This window comes from Culex pipiens, unplaced genomic scaffold, assembly GCF_016801865.2.
Source record: "Culex pipiens pallens isolate TS unplaced genomic scaffold, TS_CPP_V2 Cpp_Un0147, whole genome shotgun sequence".
NCBI classification, from domain to species: Eukaryota; Metazoa; Arthropoda; class Insecta; order Diptera; family Culicidae; genus Culex; species Culex pipiens.
Genome location: NW_026292964.1, coordinates 1 through 22,027, shown reverse-complemented (window position 1 = coordinate 22,027; position 22,027 = coordinate 1). Strand labels below are relative to the sequence as shown.

Genomic DNA, 22,027 nt, shown 5'->3' with positions numbered 1-22,027 from the left:
TATATCTCGGTTGGGTTTCAAAATAATCTCTCAGGGTTTTCGGAGCCAATGTTTAGCGCCGGATCTCACAAATTTTGATGAAACGTTATCCGAATCTATCATGCAACCCATCGTTGGATGGGCAATAAAAAAAAACCTTTCCAACGCGTATAAAAGATTAAAAACTGATAGGGATAAACACCAACCAAACGGAACCACGTGGTCGCTTCTTACAAATTGAGTTGTTTTCATGTACCGTCATCTAGGGCGAATTGGGACAACAGCCTGGATAGGGACAGCACGTTTCAGGGCAGTTGACAGTTTCAAATTTGGAAATGGATGTACACATTTTGTTGCTCTAAATCTGGTCTATCAGAAACCACTCAAAAATATCAAAATATTAGGCTGCAACAGTGCTAAAACAGCTGTCCCAATTCACCCCAGATGACGATATTTAGATTTACATACATGCAAATAACTCGCATTAGCATATGGATGGTGTTAGCTCTGCCGAGCTTCGGTGATCCAGTTCTACGCAGGCTAGCCATGCGTGAGGTAGCTCAGCTTGAATCGACAAGCCCCGCCCTAAAGAACGTTTGCACCAATCGGATTCAAACGTTATTTAGAACTTTTGAACCCTTGTCAAATGGACAAACACCCAGCGCGTAAATAGTTTTAGAGGTCACGATGTTCTTAATTCCAGTCGTAGCTCAACAAGCCGTGATGGCTTAGTGGTTTGCATTTTTGCTTAACAATCCAAAAGATCGGGGGATCCGTTCATGTTGGGAGCTTCAAGAATTTATATTTCTTAAATTTTCTCGTTGGAAGCAGATGGGAATCGAACCCAGGGCCGTTCGCTTACAAAGCGAACAACGTAACCAGTCAGCCACGGCCGCTTCTATTTATAACCAAAATGCATCAATAATAATAAATAACAATAACAATAAATGCATATGGGACATTTATGCGAACAGGGGCAGTACACGGAAATTGCATAACAAGAAAAAAAAAAATTGAAAATCTTAGGATGCATTTTTTCTTGGACAGCTTCTGTTCAACTTAAATCAATTTCTGAACACGACAGATACGGAATTTCCCTTAAATGTGCTCCCAAAAACATGAGTCGTGGTGCCAATATGGCGTGTCTTCCTGGCTCACTTTAATGAACTCCTCTCATTTTCGAGTATGTTTTGTAAAATTTCCCGATGAAAATATTTTTTTAGACATTGTCCCGACATCGTCAAAATGGAATTTAGAAGTTTCATGTAGACTAGTCTTGTGATATATCTTTATAGAGAATATCCTGCTGTTTGTTTTGAAGGTATTGAGTTTATTATAACATAAAATACTTAAATTTTGGGGGATAACTGCAGGGTTATGTGGATAATTGATAAATAAGTAAATAAATAGATAAATATATGACTCTCTTCCCAATACTGCTTCGATGGGTAACGTACGTGAGAGTGTAAGAAATACATAATTTACTAATGTTTGCTCAAAACTCATACCGAAAAAAAAAACAACGTAAATATATTACATCTCGCCAAAACCAGACAAAGACATACTAGAAAATAGAATAACTCAAATACAACTCAAACTTGGGCGCGTTCTTCCTGCATCATTCACAACACAATCTCGTCCCTGGCTCGGTAGTGTTCGATCATGATAAACTGGCTCCGCAATCCGTTGCTTCCGGCGATGCCACCTTCCGGCAGGACAAACACCTCGTCCGCGTGACTGATTGGCTGGCAAAACTCGAACAAGTTGGCGTTGCTGTGGGCCAGATCGCGCAGGGACCACAATGCGAGGTTTTTGGTTTTGCCATGGCGGGCAAATACGTAGTACTGTAGTTTGGAAGAGGAAGTTAGAGAGGATTATGTGTGCCACAAGGATGGAGGAAAGAATACTCACGTCGTCAAATTGGTCAATCAGATATCCTACAATCAGTGCCCAATGAGCCTTGTGACCCCTGTTGAGGCATGGCGTGTGGTTCCTGTCTGGATCATATCTAGGTTCGTTGTTGTTCAGGAAATATTGAAGCAAATCGGTTTTTTTCATGCTAAATAAATTAAATCTGTGCAGATTAGAATCCTGTAAGCGAATACGTAAATTTACCTTTCCGAATTTGTAGCACTGAGTTCAAACGAATATAAAAAGACAAGAACAAGAATAGGTTCACCTACAAGAACTCTATTCCGTTTGCGGATCAATGAAACTGTGCACTAGATGAAGTGGAATGAGATTTAAACAGTTTGAATTTAAAGTTATGCAAAACATGATAGCAATATGATGAAAGATTAAAAAAGGATACGGCACTACAAAGATGGACCCGTTTTGCAGCTGCTTTCTGGTGCTCGAGTCGTCGAGCCAGCCCTCGTCTATCACGGTGTGCGACACAGTTTTGTACTCACAAAGGTGACGATTGTTTTCCAACCCCTGAGCCAGCAGATCGTTCAGCTGTCGCGCGGAAAACATTTCTCCGTTGTTGGTGTAGCCCCGGGCCCGGGCCATGTCGAGGAACGTTTTCACCGACGGAGATCCCTCGAAAAATATACTAAGCGCGGTTAGTCCACACGTTGGACCAGTTTGCAGGATAGGCGTTACGTTTTGGACACGCAATTCCTTCGGTGGTGCAAACTGACATATCCGTCTCAAGTAGCATGCCTTCTGGATCTCCGGATACTGGGTGGCCCAGGTGCATTCGCCGGAAGTGTTGAACGTCAGCTGGATCAAATTCGGATTGTTATTGTTACTAGCTAAATCACATTTCAGTTCAACCAACGAGGAGCGTTGGGTCGTCGAGGTTGTTATGGTCGTTGATGGTGCAGAAGCAGGTGGCGGAGGCGGAGGTGGGTTATTCGACATTGAGGTCGGAAACTTGGAGAAAAGGGTTCTCGCACAGAGTGTGCACAGGTGCGTGTGTTCCTAGTCTAGTAGGGAATGGGCTGAAATTTAAGACTCAGTTTCGTAACAGGGTTCACGACGTGCAAAAAAGATCTTTATCTTACCGAGAGAAAGGGCAGCCGCAACAGGTTCAAAGTTAGCTCGTACAATTGAATGACATTTTCACTCATTCATGACTTTGAATTGTGTCAAAAATAGAACGAGATTGTAAATAAAGGTCGATCTGTTTGGCAATCGAGGCGGAAACTTTCAAGCTCACGCGAAACAGTGCGACATCTACACTCTGAACATTGCGATAGTGTGCTTATTCACTGAACCATCCTTGTGCTGAAGATTTGGTTTGAATTCACAGTTGACCAATGTTTCAGCACCTCAAGGCTCTGAAAGGCATCATTCCTGAAATAGCTAGAAAAAGTAATAGAATGGCACGGTACAAGAGATTTGCATCACACATCACATTAGGCATTGTTTCCAGTAGCGACAACTTGACTACTCTAATCAACACCCACAAAACGCAGATTAACGTAATCTCGACTTCTGCGCGATCTTGGAGGGCTCTTTACGGGATCGACTCGTTCATTTGCTTGAGCACCTGGAAGGAGTCTACACGCTCACGAAGAACAACACCTGTGAGTTGAACCGCAATGAACCTCCCACGAGGTAGAGTGAAGCCTCCCGAAAGCCACAGTCTACGGCTGGGGGATTGCGCGATTCGTCGCATCATTCGTCTCACTCGGCCGTGTGTCTTCGTCTCTGGTGCAAATTTGTTGTGCTTCAATTATAGAAAAAAAAGAAGTGAAAAGAAAAGATGGATAATGTGTAAAAATTGGATCATCAAACGAAGGAGGAGGACTGGCTAAATAACCTTGTCAGTTTGTCAAGAGAGCCAGGAAGCAGAAAACGAATATATCGGAGTTAAAGCGGGCGAGTTAGTTTTGCCTATGACCTATCAGACAAATCGTTAGGGGTTCGTTCAGCGAACTCGATAGGAGTTTACCCTAGGTCGAAATTGGAACGAACAGAGGAGGGCAGTTTTTTTTACCATCCATAAGACAACAGATGTCCTTTTTGTAGAAAAGAAGTTACAAAATTATCTTATCGATTGCATGGTATGGTATTCCCTTCTGGAAAATGTATAACATCTTTTAAATGTCCAACATATTTAAAAACATTGAAGAATAACTGAGTGAGCCGACCCTGGGTGTTCTTGGGGGGTTTTGTAACTAAGTGGAAAGTTACATATTGGCGACCAACAAAAAAAGTTAATATTCTCAATTATTCACTTTATTGACGTACGACTACGTCTTACTCGAAGGTACTGGGGTGCCATTCCAAAAAAAAAACCCGGGACAAAGGCCCTGGAATACTGCATCATTCGTCAACCGCTTATAACTTCCTTCCCTCGAATCGAATCGGCACGATTTCTGTTGCATTCGATTAAAAAGGTGCAGGTGGTTATGTTCTACATGACCAATATGACAAAGAACTTTGTACAAAACTCCTAAAAAATATTCTATTTTATTTTATATTTTTAAAACATTGCCTATGTATTTAATCCTAAATAATTTATTCCTATAAAATGTTTTCAATCTTTGGCACCTCTGTGGAAATAAATTGCCAAAACAAGTATGGTTCGGAAAATGTCCAATCAAAATGGTAATTTTCATGTCCAGTATAAAAAACCATGAATTTTGGTACCCATATTGCCCCAAGTCGAATAGTTCGATTAATGTCCCCCCGGTAGAACCTTCCCGAGGGCAATTGCCACTCCGGGTGTGGCCAATCCGGTCAAAATGGCCATTTTCATTACCAGTTTCAAAAATCATGAATTTTGATACCCATATTGTTCTAAGTCGTATGGTTCGATTAATGTCCCCCGGTAGAACCTTTCCCAGGGCACTGACCACTCCGGGTGTGGCCAATCCGGTCAAAATGGCCATTTTCATTACAAGTTTCAAAAACCATGAATTTTGATACCCATATTGCCCCAAGTCGTATGGTTCGATTAATCTCCCCCCCGGTAGAACCTTCCCCAGGGCACTGGCCACTCCGGGTGTGGCCAATATCCTATAAATGTGGTCCCAAGTAGAGATCCTAAATAGGGAGACTGGACGAAGTGAATTTGACGTACCCAAACAGACGCGAGTTTGACGTATCCAAACGAGCATTTGCCTTTACGCCCAGCAAAACTTATCAGTGTTGCCAAGCTCAAAACATACGTTGCCAGATCGATTTAGCAAGCTTAGACCAGTCTCCCTATTTAGGGTCTCTAGTCCCAAGCCCATTGCCCCAAATCATTCTGGTCCGGTGACCGTCCTTACAATCTTCATAAGAACAGAATTCCTCCCAATTTAGTGCACAAACTGTGTCTTTCAATGTGTGCGTGTGTGTGTGTGAGCAATAAAATTACCACCGTGGATCCGCTTTTGTCGAAACCTCGTAAGGCACTGAATTTTTCTGAGGCTATCTGTTAGCTTAAATAGTTCGCATGAAATGTGGCAACAGTGGTGCAACATTCTCGCGTGACAGTTCCACGTAAACAGGAGAGGAGGCAAAATTTGCACCATGTTGCCACATTTCATGCGAACTATTTAAGCTAACAGATAGCCTCAGAAAAATTCAGTGCCTTACGAGGTTTCGACAAAAGCGGATCCACGGTGGTAATTTTATTGCTCACACACACACACGCAGGTGGTGCACGAACTTGAGAGGAGTTCCAAGAAGTTATTGACGGTAGCCAGAACGGTCACCGGAATACCGGAATTATTGGGAACAATTTGGTAGGATATCGGCCACACCCGGTGTGGCCAGTGCCCTGAGGGAAGGTTCTACCGGGAGGACATTTACGGAACCATACAAATTTGGGTAATATGGGTATCAAAATTCATGGTTTTTGATACTGGTAATGAAAATGACCATTTGGCAGGATTGGCCACACCCGGAGTGGCCAGTGCCCTCGGGAAGGTTCTACCGGGGGGACATTAATCGAACCATACGACTTGGGGCAATATGGGTATCAAAATTCATGGTTTTTTAAACTGGTAACGAAAATGGCCATTTTGACTGGATTGGCCACACCCGGAGTGGCAATTGCCCTGGGGAAGGTTCTACCGGGGGGGAGATTAATCGAACCATACGACTTGGGGCAATATGGGTATCAAAATTTATGGTTTTTGAAACTTGTAATGAAAATGGCCATTTTGACCGGATTGGCCTCACCCGGAGTGGTCAGTGCCCTGGGAAAGGTTCTACCAGGGGGACATTAATCGAACCATACGACTTGGGGCAATATGGGAATCCAAATTCATGGTTTTTGAAACTGGTAATGAAAATGACAATTTTGACCGGATTGGCCACACCCGGATTGGCCACACCCGTAGTGGCCAAACCATGAATTTTGATACGCATATTGCCCCAAGTCGTATGGTTCCGTAAATGTCCTCCCGGTAGAACCTTAAATGTGGCACTGGTCACTCCGGGTGTGGCCAATCCAGTCAAAATGCACATTTTCATTACAAGTTTCAAAAACCATGAATTTTGTTACCCATATTGTTCTAAGTCGTATGGTTCGATTAATGTCCCCCGGTAGAACCTTCCCGAGGGCACTGGCCAGTCCGGGTGTGGCCAATCCAGTCAAAATGCACATTTTCATTACAAGTTTCAAAAACCATGAATTTTGTTACCCATATTGTTCTAAGTCGTATGGTTCGATTAATGTCCCCCGGTAGAACCTTCCCGAGGGCACTGGCCAGTCCGGGTGTGGCCAATCCAGTCAAAATGCACATTTTCATTACCAGTATCAAAAACCATGAATTTTGATACCCATATTGCCCAAATTTGTATGGTTCCGTAAATGTCCTCCCGGTAGAACCTTCCCGAGGGCACTGGCCACTCCGGGTGTGGCCAATCCAGTCAAAATGCCCATTTTCATTACCAGTTTCAAAAACCATGAATTTTGATACCCATATTGTTCTCAGTCGTATGGTTCGATTAATGACCCCCGGTAGAACCTTCCCGAGGGCACTGGTCACTCCGGGTGTGGCCAATCCAGTCAAAATGCACATTTTCATTACAAGTTTCAAAAACCATGAATTTTGTTACCCATATTGTTCTAAGTCGTATGGTTCGATTAATGTCCCCCGGTAGAACCTTCCCGAGGGCACTGGCCAGTCCGGGTGTGGCCAATCCAGTCAAAATGCACATTTTCATTACAAGTTTCAAAAACCATGAATTTTGTTACCCATATTGCCCAAATTTGTATGGTTCCGTAAATGTCCTCCCGGTAGAACCTTCCCTCAGGGCAATGGCCACTCCGGGTGTGGCCAATCCTGCCAAAATGGCCATTTTCATTACCAGTATCAAAAACCATGAATTTTGATACCCATATTGCCCAAGTTTGTATGGTTCCGTAAATGTCCTCCCGGTAGAACCTTCCCTCAGGGCACTGGCCACACCGGGTGTGGCCGATATCCTACCAAATTGTTCCCAATAATTCCGGTATTCCGGTGACCGTTCTGGCTACCGTCAATAACTTCTTGGAACTCCTCTCAAGTTCGTGCACCACCTGCGTGTGTGTGTGTGTGAGCAATAAAATTACCACCGTGGATCCGCTTTTGTCGAAACCTCGTAAGGCACTGAATTTTTCTGAGGCTATCTGTTAGCTTAAATAGTTCGCATGAAATGTGGCAACATGGTGCAAATTTTGCCTCCTCTCCTGTTTACGTGGAACTGTCACGCGAGAATGTTGCACCACTGTTGCCACATTTCATGCGAACTATTTAAGCTAACAGATAGCCTCAGAAAAATTCAGTGCCTTACGAGGTTTCGACAAAAGCGGATCCACGGTGGTAATTTTATTGCTCACACACACACACGCACACATTGAAAGACACAGTTTGTGCACTAAATTGGGAGGAATTCTGTTCTTATGAAGATTGTAAGGACGGTCACCGGACCAGTATGATTTGGGGCAATGGGCTTGGGACCACATTTATAGGATATTGGCCACACCCGGAGTGGCCAGTGCCCTCGGGAAGGTTCTACCGGGGGGGAGATTAATCGAACCATACGGCTTGGGGCAATATGGGTATCAAAATTCATGGTTTTTGCAACTTGTAATGAAAATGGCCATTTTGAGCGGATTGGCCACACCCGGAGTGGTCAGTGCCGGATTGACCGGATTGGCCACACCCGGATTGGCCACACCCGTAGTGGCCAAACCATGAATTTTGATACGCATATTGCCCCAAGTCGTATGGTTCCGTAAATGTCCTCCCGGTAGAACCTTCCCTCAGGGCACTGGTCACTCCGGGTGTGGCCAATCCAGTCAAAATGCCCATTTTCATTACCAGTTTCAAAAACCATGAATTTTGATACCCATATTGGCCCAAGTCGTATGGTTCGAATAATGTTCCCCCGGTAGAACCTTCCCGAGGGCACTGGCCACTCCGGGTGTGGCCAATCCAGTCAAAATGCCCATTTTCATTACCAGTATCAAAAACCATGAATTTTGATACCCATATTGTTCTAAGTCGTATGGTTCGATTAATGTCCCCCGGTAGAACCTTCAAGAGGGCACTGGCCGCTCCGGGTGTGGCCAATCCAGTCAAAATGGCCATTTTCATTACCAGTTTCAAAAACCATGAATTTTGATACCCATATTGTTCTAAGTCGTATGGTTCGATTAATGTCCCCCGGTAGAACCTTCCCGAGGGCACTGGCCACTCCGGGTGTGGCCAATCCAGTCAAAATGCCCATTTTCATTACCAGTTTCAAAAACCATGAATTTTGATACCCATATTGGCCCAAGTCGTATGGTTCGAATAATGTTCCCCCGGTAGAACCTTCCCGAGGGCACTGGCCACTCCGGGTGTGGCCAATCCAGTCAAAATGGCCATTTTCATTACCAGTTTCAATAACCATGAATTTTGATACCCATATTGCCCCAAGTCGTATGGTTCCGTAAATGTCCTCTCGGTAGAACCTTCCCTCAGGGCACTGGCCGCTCCGGGTGTGGCCAATTCTGCCAAAATGGTCATTTTCATTACCAGTATCAAAAACCATGAATTTTGATACCCATATTGCCCAAATTTGTATGGTTCCGTAAATGTCCTCCCGGTAGAACCTTCCCTCAGGGCACTGGCCACTCCGGGTGTGGCCGATCCTGCCAAAATGGTCATTTTCATTACCAGTTTCAAAAACCATGAATTTTGATACCCATATTGCCCAAATTTGTATGGTTCCGTAAATGTCCTCCCGGTAGAACCTTCCCTCAGGGCAATGGCCACTCCGGGTGTGGCCGATATCCTACCAAATTGTTCCCAATAATTTCGGTATTTCGGTGACCGTTCTGGCTACCGTCAATAACTTCTTGGACCTCCTCTCAAGTTCGTGCACCACCTGCGTGTGTGTGTGTGAGCAATAAAATTCCCAACGTAAGGTCCGTCTTTGATGAAAGTCTGATGGACACTAAATCCTCCAGAGGCTAACTTTTAGCTTAAATAGTTTTCACGGCATCTACGCAACAGAAACAGAATGTCACGCCGAGGGCTTGCGACGGTAACGCTACATTTTCGAAAAAAATTGCATTGACACCGCAGATAGAGCTTTAAGACAAAGTCCTTTGTCAAAAAATATTCAGCAATTTGCTATTAAATTTTCATTGCTGGCAAAATAGTTACTATTTTAGAATGCAGGAATGCAGAAATGCAGAGATTTTGCAAGCAAAATGAGCAATTCACAAACACGGACGGAAAGATCAAGTACCTAATTTGAGGGGAAATTCACCCGAGCACCGCGACCTGTCGCGAAAAAAGGAGGGGAAGCAGCGGGTCAAAACATAAATATATAAGCAAGTGCGCCAATTTTTCAGACCATCATTCACGTCTCAGACGTCGGACCGGCCAGACCAGTAACAGCAGAGCAGAGAGACCAAAACAGCAGCAGCAGCAGGAGAGAGAAAGAGAGGGACCAGGGCTACAACAGAACCGCGCATCGCCTTCTAGTCAGCCAGTGCCTCTCGATGGCCGGACCGTTTGGATCTTCTGACGGAGGGGTGAGGACTGCCCAACACTTCAGAGTTGCCTTCACTCCCCGTCCCTCGTCCCACCGGGACGATTCTGCAACAACAGAAAAGCGCGCCCCTGTTGCCTTCTCGCCGAACAGTTGCCAGGAGAGGGGGAGAACTCCAACTCCTCGGAGTTGCCTTCACTCCCCGTTCCTCGTTCCAACCGGGGAAATGCCTCCGCTAAACATAGCCAACGCCACGAACCGCACCTGTGTGTGCCTGGACGTGCAAGACTACCATGCACGGTCCATCGCAAGTCCGACCACCCACACGGAAAGAAATCCTGTCCGCATATTTGAATACATTTTGTAATGGAACTGTTAAAGTCGAATGTTATCAGATTTGATAACAATTGTATACAAAAGTGCCAACAATGCAAACGATTTTGCCGAGCAGATTTTTTAAAGTGCTTTTGGGATGCGTACTTTGCGTTACCGATCTGTCAAACCTTGCTCTGCTTTACGTTACATTTCGAGCTGTCAAAAATAACGTGGTTTTTCCTCGCTTTGCAGCTACCCGAGCATGGGTAAATAACAAGGGAAATGCGTAATAATACCTTTCTCTGGTATAAATACCAAATTTTGGTATTCCTGGACCCTTTAAAATTTGTCTTAAGGATTATGCAAGAGCAAAATGTGCTATCATACCAATTTAAGGTATTGTTTTGATATTGCAAAATTGCCGAATTTGTCAATGGTTGGACACCACATTTTGGTATTCTTTTGGTATTAAAGTGTTTTATCAAATTCCTCTGAAACTATGGGAAAATTTTGACCAATTTTGACAAAATAATTAATTTTGCGCTAAAATGATGGCTCAAAGCGAAGGCTTTCATTGAAAACCGGAAATTTCAAACTTGTTTTTAAACATTTTTGATATACCCTCTAAAGAAATGACTTGAAATTGTGGAAAATTTTCTAAGTCAGGATGGCACATTTTGGTATTATTTTGGTATTGAAGTGTTTCATCAAATTCCTCTAAAACTATGGGAAATTTTTTATAAATTTTGACAAGATAATAAATTTTGCGCTAAAATGACATGTTACCCAAGAATGTTAAAGCTGATTTTAATTTTTTTTTATATACCCACTAATTTTTTTTTTCTAAACGTTGAAAATTTTCTAAGTTCAAATACTTTGAAAAACGAGTAAATCGACAGATTATAGAATTTTGGTGAGTTTCAATCCAGTTTCATTTTAATAACACTAATTTTTCAATCTTGTTATTTTTCAGAATCTTCAAGAATTTCAAGCACAGGCCGTTCATCAATGACAAATGCATTCGATGTGGTGAAGAATATCACTAAGAACATCATGGAATCATCAGGTGAGTAGATTTGGCTGTTGCATATGGTTCATTTCCGTTTTTTCACTAACTGCAACTGCTGCACTAAAAATGGTATGAAAATACCAAATTTTGGTATTACTTATGCAATTACCAGCGACCAAAATGTGCTCTTGGTTGTCCAGTAATAGATGGTAAAATACCATGAAATCTCACCAAAATCATGTATGTGGAAGACCACAGGAATACCAAAATCTGATTTTCCAAGGGCGCGGGAATACCTAAAAATTAAACCATGGCAATACCAAGTTTTGGTATTCAAGCAATGTTCAAAAATCCAGAAGACCTCAACTTGGTATTGAAATGGTTTTATTTTAAGGTATTATTTTACCCTTGGAATAACATGGTTTGGTATTGTTGTGCCCTTCCACATACAAGACTTTGGTATGATTTCATGGTATTTTACCATCTATTACTAGGCAACCAAGGGCACATTTTGGTCCCTGTTATTTACCCAAGTAATACCAAAATTTGGTATTCCCGTGTTATTTACCCCTGCTCGGGTATGCGTCAAACTTGTCCGAGTGAAAATAACATTATTTTTTTTTTTTTTCATAAAATTATTTTTATTAGGTCCTTTTCGGTACTGGGACCTGGTTAGGACCGAGTCGGCTTTTGTAATTACAAAAAACTTAATAATTACAGAGGATCTTGTAAAAAAAAAAAAAAAAAAAAAAAATAACATTATATTTTATAAGAAAAGATTGAGAATTATCAATTCTGTACAGCATTATCCGCATTATCCGGCACGCGTAACAAAAATCCCGTCAGTCAGGTTTCGGGGTTTGCTAGCATCCGGTACGCGTGGCGAGAACCGTTGGACGGAATCTGCCCGGCCATCTCGATCGGAGAAGACAAACCGTGACTACACACCGGCCAGGATCTTCCCGGCCATCCACATCAGCGTTCGGCCAGCATCCGGCACGCGTGGCGTGAACCGTCAGACGGAATCTGCCCGGCCATCTCGATCGGAGGAGAAAAAGCGTTGTAAGTTGCGCAAATCTTGTATTTTCCAATATCTTCCAACTCGGTGTTACCATTCCAGAACGGTGAATTCCCGGCAACAGTTTTTCATGATTTTTTTTTGCGGGGTTCGTCCTTCTGTTATGTTAACACCAATATTTGTCATTGAATTTCGTGTTTATTTTGTATTTTTATCTCAGGTTCCGAGGTTCGCAACGGATGCTCGAGTAACAACAACACACCGGCCATCAATTCCGAAGTTCGCCATTCGCCAGTATCCGGCACGCGTGGTGAGAACCGTCGGACGGAATCTGCCCGGCCATCTCGATCAGAGAAGAAAAACTGTTACTACACACTACACGTGCACGTTTCGAGGATGCACCAGATCCCGAGGTCCACGAGCGACGCCGAGAGTAGCTGATTAACGGGCCCATACACTGACACCTCCCAAGTATGTCCGGTTAGGTAGCGTAGGGAGTAGGTTGCTAGGGCAGATTCTCCAATAAACGTGACATGAAAACGTAAAAGTGGTCTTTTCCCTCTTTGCTTTTAAATGAAGAATAACTAAGTGAGCCAACCCTGAGTGTTCTTGGGGGTTTTGTGCGACTGAGCGGGTTATAACAAAGTACGTCGAATCAACCTCATATTTGGGTTTTGCAAAGATATTCATAAATGTTTGATTCTGGGGTTTGAATGTAAATTGTGGACAAATATTACATTTTCGCTCGTAGGCTGCTATTAACACCAAAACTAACATTTCCGTAGTAACAGTTCAATAGGGCGACATTGGGTCAAATGAAACTAAAATGATGCTCAAATACAACGATATGGTAAAAACAAGTCATCCAACAGCGTTTCTTGTTCGAGGGAATCGTATTGACACCCCGAGCAGGGGTAAATAACACGGGAATACCAAATTTTGGTATTACTTGAGCAAATAACAGCGACCAAAATGTGCCCTTGGTTGCCCAGTAATAGATGGTAAAATACCATGAAATCATACCAAAGTCTAGTATATGGAAGGGCACAACAATACCAAACCATGTTATTCCAAGGGTAAAATAATACCTCAAAATAAAACCATTTCAATACCAAGTTGAGGTCTTCTGAATTTTTTAACATTGCTTGAATACCAAAACTTGGTATTGCCATGGTTTAATTTTTAGGTATTCCCGCGCCCTTGGAAAATCAGATTTTGGTATTCCTGTGGTCTTCCACATACATGATTTTGGTATGATTTGATGGTATTTTACCATCTATTACTGGGCAACCAAGATCACATTTTGGTCGCTGATATTTGCACAAGTAATACCAAAATTTGGTATTTTCATACCATTTTTAGTGCAGCAGTTGCAGTTAGTGAAAAAACGGAAATGATCCATATGCAACAGCCAAATCTACTCACCTGATGATTCCATGTTGTTCTTAGTGATATTCTTCACCACACCGAATGCATTTGTCATTGATGAACAGCCTGTGCATGAAGTTCTTGAAGATTCTGAAAAATAACAAGATTGAAAAATAAGTGTTATTAAAATAAAACTGGATTGAAATTAACCAAAATTCAATAATCTTTCGATTGACTCGTTTTTCAAAGTATTTGGTTTTTTTTCAAGTCATTTTAGCGCAAAATTTATTATCTTGTCCAAATTGGTAAAAAAAATCCCATAGTTTCAGAGAAAATTGATAAAACACTGTAATACCAAAAGAATACCAAAATGTGCCATCCTGACTTAGAAAATTTTCCACAATTTCAAGTCATTTCTGTAGGGGGTATATCAAAAATGTTTAAAATCAAGTTTGAAATTTCCGGTTTTCAATGAAAGCATTCGCTTTGAGACATCATTTTAGTGCAAAATTAATTATTTTGTCAAAATTGGTCAAAATTTTCCCATAGTTTCAGAGGAATTTGATAAAACACTTTAATACCAAAATAATACCAAAATGTGCCATCCTGACTTAGAAAATTTTCAACAATTTCAAGTCATTTATTTAGGGGGTATATCAAAAATGTTTAAAATCAAGTTTGAAATTTCCGGTTTTCAATTAAAGCATTCGCTTTGAGACATTATTTTAGCGCAAAATTAATTATTTTGTCAAAATTGGTCAAAATTTTCCTATAGTTTCAGAGGAATTTGATAAAACACTGTAATACCAAAAGAATACCAATATGTGGTGTTCGACCATTGACAAATTCTGCAATTTTGCAATATCAAAACAATACCTTAATTGGTATGATAGCACATTTTGCTCTTGCATAATCCTTAAGACAAATTTTAAAGGGTCCAGGAATACCAAAATTTGGTATAGATACCAGAAAAAGGTATTATTACGCATTTCCCATGTTATTTACCCATGCTCGGGACGCTACAATGTTTGAAGTGGAGATTTTCAAACATTTGGGTAGTTTTCGAGCAATTCTAACAAAAATATTAGAAAAATGATTTTTCGAGAGGTCATTTTTGGCCAAAAACGTACCCCAACTTTAAACATCTGCCAAAATAACAGGATTTGTTCTAGAAACGAGAGTTTTTCAGCGAAGTCATCTTAAGATGTCCCCTACACAACCCCTTTAACAGAATTCAGTTTCATTGAGAATAACCTGAAAAATGGTAAAATCCGTAAAAAATAACTTTGACCCAATCTCACCCCCCAGACCCAATGTCACCCCCACTGACGGTACCCAGTGTAGGGATTATGGGTTGCAAGATTGAATATGTAATAAATTATTAAATGAGTATTTATTATAAGATTGCTATAATTCATAAATAAGAGTTTAGAGCGCAAAAAAAAGTGCGCACCTTCATGAATATTGCCTTGTTAGCTGATTGCGCATTGAGTGCGAGAGCGCGCTAGCAAGCTGCGAGAGGGAACAACGAGCGAGAAAACAACGAGATGCGCGCGGCTGGCGAAAGAGAGAATGAAGATTGTCAAATCAGTTTTGTGGTTAATTTGCGTGGAATAAGACGTGTTGTTTGTTAATTGCAAACTATCTGTGTTTTTATTATAAAAGAAAGTCCCCGATCACGACACCCAAAATCCAAGGGTGTCTCGTCGTGTCATTAGGCTACGTCACTCGGAAATTTTTGATATTAAGGTTTTTTACGAGTAAAATCCCATTTTAAATTCAAATCCAAAGCGCCATCTCCTGTTTCGTCCAATCAAGCTAATATTTGGGATTTGGGCTCAGTACAAGGCTCAGTATGCTGCCGTTCTACGCATAATTGTCCCATGTTCAAAAAAGTGCAACTGAAAAAACGCGATTGAAATTTTTTGACCGATTTCTGTGTTTCTACGCATAATTGGGTACTAAAACCCTATGTCAATTTTTTATGTACAATGGTAAAAAACACGATTTATAACCATTTCTAATCACTTTTTTTTATTTTAAATGCAAAAAAAAATGACAAGACAACATTTTTTCGATTGATAAACTATGGTCCCCTTGGAACGAGCTGTCAAGTAGGACCTTTTCTGTCAAGAAGGACCATGAAGTTATTTTTTTAAAATTCAATTTAAAATCCATTTTAAATCCTTTGTGGTCGTTCAAAGGGTATTTGTACTCAGAAAAATAAGCTTTATCGTTATGTGCAATAATATCACAAATTTAAACTCCATTTTAGTACCCAATTGTCCCGTGGGTTCCTATTCGCCGTATGTGTCCCTAATCACCCAAGTTAGCAGTTTATCACCCTTATTTGTGATTTTCTTGCTATACAACAGGTAAACAAGACATAATGCTTCCGTGCTTCCTAATGATTCCGTGTAAGAAAATACTTGGTGGGACATTGTGGTTTGCAAGTAGTAGACGAAATACGTATCTTTCAAGATATAAAAAATATATAGCGGAATTAAAAGGAACAACTCGTCTCTTTGTAATAGTGGGGCAATTATGCGTAGAAGTTTAACGATGGGACAAACAGACTTGGTATTGTTTTTAATGAGTCTCCTAACAAAGTACCAGATTTTTTGTGTTTTTCTTTAAGTACACATCAAACTAAAGGAGCAGTGCGTGGCCGAATGGTTACGCTGTCCGCTTTGTAAGCGGATGATTCTGGGTTCGATTCCCATCTGCTCCAACCTTCCATCGGATGAGGAAGTAAAATGTCGGTCCCGGCCTTGGTTGTTGTTAGGCCGTTAAGTCATTCCAGGTGTAGGAGTCGTCTCCATGCCATAAGTACAAACAACACACCAAACCAAGCCTACTCCGGTGGAATCGCTGGCGGCGGTTGGACTCGCAATCCAAAGGTCGTCAGTTCAAACACTGGGGTGGAGTAGAAAGAGGTTTGGATGCTCTCCCCATTCAAGCCTTCGGACTCCTAGGTTCGAGCAGAAACTTGCACTAGAGACCACAAAAGACCCGGGGGTCGTTAATGTGGATGGTTTGATTTTTGAACTAAACTTAAAAATGTCATAAAGTCAAAATCGTCCAAAACTGACATGGGACAATTATACGTAGAACGGCAGTATGCCCACCGGAAAAAAAACCCCTGAATGCCGGCCAAAAAGTCATTTTTGTTACATGAAAAAAACATTGTTACATCCTAATACTTATATCAAACCCAAAACAATGTACTGCCCCCGGAACGAGTTCAATTGCGTAATCGGTAAAATTCCTGGCAGGAACACTCAAAGCGTGTTGCTAGTACTGACTCAGAGCAGGGGTGAGATGTAGGTGTAAGGGCAGTGAGTGTTCGTCGGGAACCTAGTGCATAAGATAAGTAAAGGCCAGTTCTTACACTGAAAATTGCGAAATGCGAATTTTTCATCAAAGTGTAGCAAATTTACCAATTTAAGCGTTGCACTCATCGAATTGATAATTAATTTAAAAAAAAATAATTTAATGCTCGCCTGACACTACTTTCACAGACGGTAGTAAATTTCATGATGAAATAAATCTGATGCGAATAAATTTCCATCATCATTACTGAGCACCGGTGCCATCATTTGCCAAAAAAAAGCTTCTGCATAAACTGGTCGTTTTCGCTCGTTTGTTGGTTCATCACCCCTCGCAACATTTTCAAAACCCACAAAAATCGACACAAAAGTACTCAACTGGGAGGGAAAGTGGACACACCCACAACAGTGCAGAACATAAATTTCGGAAAAAAGCGCAAATATACAAATGCATTTCGTTGATTCGTTTAAATTATTGAAACTCGGTCGTCCACAAGAAAATGGGAAAACGTTCACCTGCCCCGGACCTCAACGTGGAACCGACAAACCAACCCCGACGGCAGACGGAAGTGCATTTGGGAAATTTGAAGGCCCCGGCCCCGGCACTGGACTGGACATCAGCAGAGTGAACAGATGCTTTAAAATTTGGGCATAAATCAGCGACAATCGATAAATTTATGTCCCTCCCGTTGACTTTTTTTTTGTTGCTGCTGCTGTCTTTGGTGTACCACACTCTCAACGGTTTTCGGGGCGGAAAAATGGGCATCACACCGTGTATTGAACATTACGGGGTGGCATGGCACGGCACGCGAAACAGAGTGCAATGGTTAAAATAAATAAATGAATTAATTGCACAAAACCATTAAAAATTGCGCATTCGCATTGTGGCACGGGTCCATTGGATAATTGGTGCTGTGATTTATTTTTCATTTCAATTGGACAGTCTAGCTACAATCAACAGTTAGTATTGAAATGCGTCAGCAAGGCTCTTGATATATTTTTTTTGTCTAATTTTTCCAATTCATTACTGTTCCCGAGCAGACGGAAATAACTTGGGAAGGTCAGTTTTTGATATTGTGAGAAGATCAAAATCCGTTTTTGGGATGATCGGATTAGTTGTTAAAATAACAAATTTCCATAACAAAGATTTGTTCGAAAAATAACTCAAATTGTTATTGCTCTGTTATTGCAATAACATACTGTTGCGGCAACTGGCAACGGTTTATGGGCGAGGTGGAACTTACTTCGACTTGAGCGGACTGTAAAACCCAAGATTTTCTAGCGTCCGATTCGCGCACAAGAAAAAACACCCGGCACTTCAAATAAACAACAAAACTTCTCTATTTCCGATCTATTTACAGAGCGACTTGTTTCCTCTTTGTGTTCCTCGGTGCGAATGGCCGCGCGCACTTTTTCGCTTGCCTTTGCGCGCGCTTTCTTTCTCGTTTGCGCCGTTGTTTACTGCTGTCAAGGTTGGCAGCGCCGTCCTGTCAGCGCTGCAGGGGTGGTGTCGCGCACACTGGGTGGATTTAGCGCAAATCTGGCCAAAAACTCCGGCAAGTGCCGAACATTCTCCCCCCGGGTTGAAGGCTCGGCTTCTAAATCAAATCCACTAGAAGAGAGTCGGCCGCTAGTCAAGCTACAGTTCGTTCGTTGGCGGTTTCCTGTTTCGTATGCGTCCAGTTGAGCAAGCTTCTGGTCGTTATCGTCTGCCGTTGGTTAGGAGCGGTGGTGCGGATAGTAGTTCTCGGCTACACACCTGGGTCCCAAACCAAGCGGGCCTTGGTGTTGGTGCTATTGGAGACAGCCTTTCCGTGGTTGGCTACACGTTCACGGTCGGATCGTGTGACGCTAGCGTTGTACAGCTTGGTTCTGCTGTTGTACGTCAACATCTCATTGCTTGGCTTCTTTGCTGAGTCCCCTTGGATGGTTGTGGCAGTGCAGACTGGCACTGTGCTGCTTGGGATTGATCGGTCCTCGACGTTCAATTCGTCGGCTTCGGCTGAATGCAGCGAGCGTACTTCCTCGCCCTTCACTACCTGGTTTGGTGTGATGTGGGGATCTTCGTCGACCAGTCCAGCTATCTCCGGCCTTGGAACAGCTTGTGTCGATCCGGACTCAGCGTCTTCTCGTTCTTGCTCGGCTGGTAGCAGTGAACCAAGTTCCACTGGCTGACACCAGCCAACGTCGAGGTCGCCGTGTTTCCGCTCTTCTGACCGCAGCGTAAGAGTTACGCCCAAATCGCCGGACACGGTGACGTCACCTCGAACTCTTGCCGAGGCTTTGTGTCGAACCACTTCAGGTTCGGCGGGTGGTTCTATCCCGTGATGCATTGCAGGGGGTTTCTCCGGTTGGTGGGATCTGTCTGGCATGCTGTTGGCATCTGCTACAGGTGGATCGTCTGTTTCAAGTTTTCCGGTACTCACTGGTGGTTGGTGCTGGCACTGCTGAGGAACAGTGGCCTGAACGGGTTGGGAAGGCAGTGCGCTACTGAAGGCTACGATCTTGAGGTTGGCTCCTTGGAGTAGCCCCTCAATCTCTGCGCATTCCAAATCGTGGGCGTCTCGTTCATCGGCAAAAAGATCACTCTCCTCAACATCTCGCAGCACTTGATCCAACTCACTGTAGTAGGCCGTAATGTTCTTCGCGAACACCCTGATCTCCGGGATGGATGGCAGTTGGTTTCCTTCGGTGGTCATTCTGGAATGAAGGAGCCCGATCTTCATCTTGATCTGGCGTCGCTTGTTGGCCAAGCGCTTCACCGATCTCGGTTGTCCGGCTGGGTTCATCTTCACTATTGGGCTGATCAAGCCTCTAGGGAATCGGTTGCTCCGCCGAGTTCGCACTCGTGGCGACACAGCAGCGACAGCGTTCGGTCACGGGATTCTTCAGAATTCACTCTGCTGGCTCTTGCAGCAGGTTCGTTCACTTTTTCTTTGGGATGCGCTTGCCTCAAGAACACTTTTTTCTGGTCGGGGTGCCTCGTCGCAGCCAACCTTCCGGAACCTTCCTGCTGACGCTTGCAGCAGGCTCTGTCCGTCGGTGCTGTGGCCTCGACGCAGCTGGATCTGGAACCTTCCCCGCTTACGCTTGCAGCAGGCCACGTTCCACTTTTTCCTTCGTGTGCAGCTAGAGCAACCGCCAAATCCGCAGCGGTACTGCGAACTGGAATTTTCCACGCATGGGAACACAAAATGGCGTCGCTTCGCTCACTGCACACAGGCACAGATTCACGCAGACATCTTCACTTTTTGCGGTCTCTTGCCGCCACTTTTTCCGCCGTTCTTAGGCCACGGAGTCGCCTTCTCAAACTGTCACTTCCGGTCTCGGTTTGGCACTTTATCTGCGGCAAGATGGCGGCGCTTGTTGAGGATACAACCCTGTCGTCTAGGTGTACCGAATAGTGCGCCTCCACTGTACACAGGAAGTGTACCGCGAGAGAGAGAGAGAGAGCTGTGACCGAGCTGTCACTGCAAAACAGCCATTACCATTTGTGATCGAGCAGAATAAACACGTGTGTGAAGTAAAACCGCGTTTTATTCCGTGTGTTCCGTTCCGCAAGAATCCGAAACCCACTTTAGGTTATCGGCCCGGTCGTATTCCGAAAGTCTACGGGAATCGCGAGTGAGTCGGGTGAACGATGGCGGAATCCGGACAAGAGGAGCGTTTCTTCGTTCCACTGCTCGATGGGACGAATTTCAATGCGTGGAAATACCGGATGCTGGTGTTCTTGGAGGAGCACGAATTACTGGAATGCATTGAGAAGGAGGTCGAAGAAATGGTCGAGCTGGTAGTGAAGGACGAAGACACGGCGCAAGAGAAAGCGCAAAAGCAGGTCAAGATTGACCGGCGGCGGAAGATGGACCGCAAGTGCAAGTCGAAGTTGGTCTCCCGGATCAACGACGACCAGCTGGAACACATCCAGGACGAGAAGACGCCCAAGCTGATCTGGGAGAAGCTGCACCGTGTTTTCTTGCGCGAAAGTGTTGCCAGGCGGATGCACTTGCAACGGCAGTTGCACTCGATGAAGTTCGACGGCGGCAGCCTGCAGTCTCATTTCCTCCGTTTCGATCGGCTTCTTCGGCAGCTCCGGGCGACTGGGGCGAAGGTGGACGAGCTGGACGCTGTGTGCAGTTTGTTCCTGACGTTTGGCACGGCATTTTCCATGGTGATCACGACGCTCGAATCGATGAAGCCGGAAAATTTGAGCTTGGAGTATGCGAAATGCCGGCTGCTCGACGAGGAGGTGAAACAAAAGGAGATAGGTATCGAATCGGTGCCTGCTGGAACGTCATCGAATCGTGACGTCGCTGCTTTTTCTGGATCGGCGAAAACAAAGAAGAAGCTGCAGTGCTGGGCGTGCAAGCAGGAGGGGCACAAGGCCGACGCTTGCCCGTCGAAGAAGGAGAGTGATCGAAAGAAGAAGAAGAAAAGTGACAACAAGCCCAAGGCACACTTGGCGGAAGAAAGTGGTGGCGTTTGCTTTGTCGGTGTGGGAAGTGGAGACGGTTTGCGAAGAGTGGATTGGTTCATCGACTCTGGTTGTTCCGATCACATAGTGAACGACAAATCGCTGTTCGAATCGTTGAGTCCCCTGAAGTGTCCGATTGAGATAGCCATCGCGAAGGACGGTGAGTCGATCAAGGCCGAGTTTTCTGGAACGGTCAAGTTGTTTGCTGATGTCGGTGAAAAGTTGATCGATTGTACCGTGAAGAATGTGCTGTATGTCCCGGACTTGCGTTGCAATCTATTTTCTGTGATGCGGGTTGACGACGTGGGCATGGAAGTGTCCTACGGAAACGGGAAAGTGGTGATACAGCACGGGCAGAGAATCGTCGCGAGTGGTTCCCGCTGCGGAAAAGTGTACCGACTGAACTTGTTCAGAGCTACGCCGGGGAACAGTGAATCTCTGCTGACGTGTGGTCGCATACCGAAAAGTCTGGAACTGTGGCACCGTCGATTTGGGCATCTCAATCCGAAGAGTTTGGTGAAGTTGATTCGGGACGACATGGTGGTTGGACTGAACCAGAGTGTGAGCGACAAGGACAAGGACATTGTCGTGTGCGAGTCCTGTGTGATCGGAAAGCAAACCCG

General features: G+C 43.8%; 2 protein-coding genes across 3 annotated transcripts; both read right to left on the bottom strand.

Moving 5' to 3' along the window:
• Window positions 1-1,289: 1,289 nt before the first annotated feature.
• On the bottom strand, window positions 1,290-3,145 carry LOC120427719 (UPF0692 protein CG33108). Of its 2 annotated transcripts, none has more exons than XM_039592623.2 (4): window positions 2,988-3,129; window positions 2,291-2,703; window positions 1,891-1,987; window positions 1,290-1,823 (listed from the first exon to the last, which is right to left on the bottom strand). In XM_039592623.2, exons 1-4 carry the CDS (start codon window positions 3,051-3,053, stop codon window positions 1,602-1,604), a joined length of 798 nt encoding a protein of 265 aa, XP_039448557.1. In that variant the 5' UTR covers window positions 3,054-3,129; the 3' UTR covers window positions 1,290-1,601. The 2 variants fall into 2 exon arrangements, with proteins under 2 accessions (XP_039448557.1, XP_039448556.1); XM_039592622.2 differs by having other exon boundaries at window positions 1,291-1,823; window positions 2,291-2,924; window positions 2,988-3,145.
• Window positions 3,146-13,483: 10,338 nt separating this feature from the next.
• Window positions 13,484-20,234, bottom strand: LOC120427723 (uncharacterized). Its single transcript, XM_052711573.1, has one exon. The coding sequence runs from the start codon at window positions 19,720-19,722 to the stop codon at window positions 18,685-18,687; it is 1,038 nt and encodes a 345-aa protein (XP_052567533.1). The 5' UTR covers window positions 19,723-20,234; the 3' UTR covers window positions 13,484-18,684.
• Between the last annotated feature and the right edge of the window lie 1,793 nt (window positions 20,235-22,027).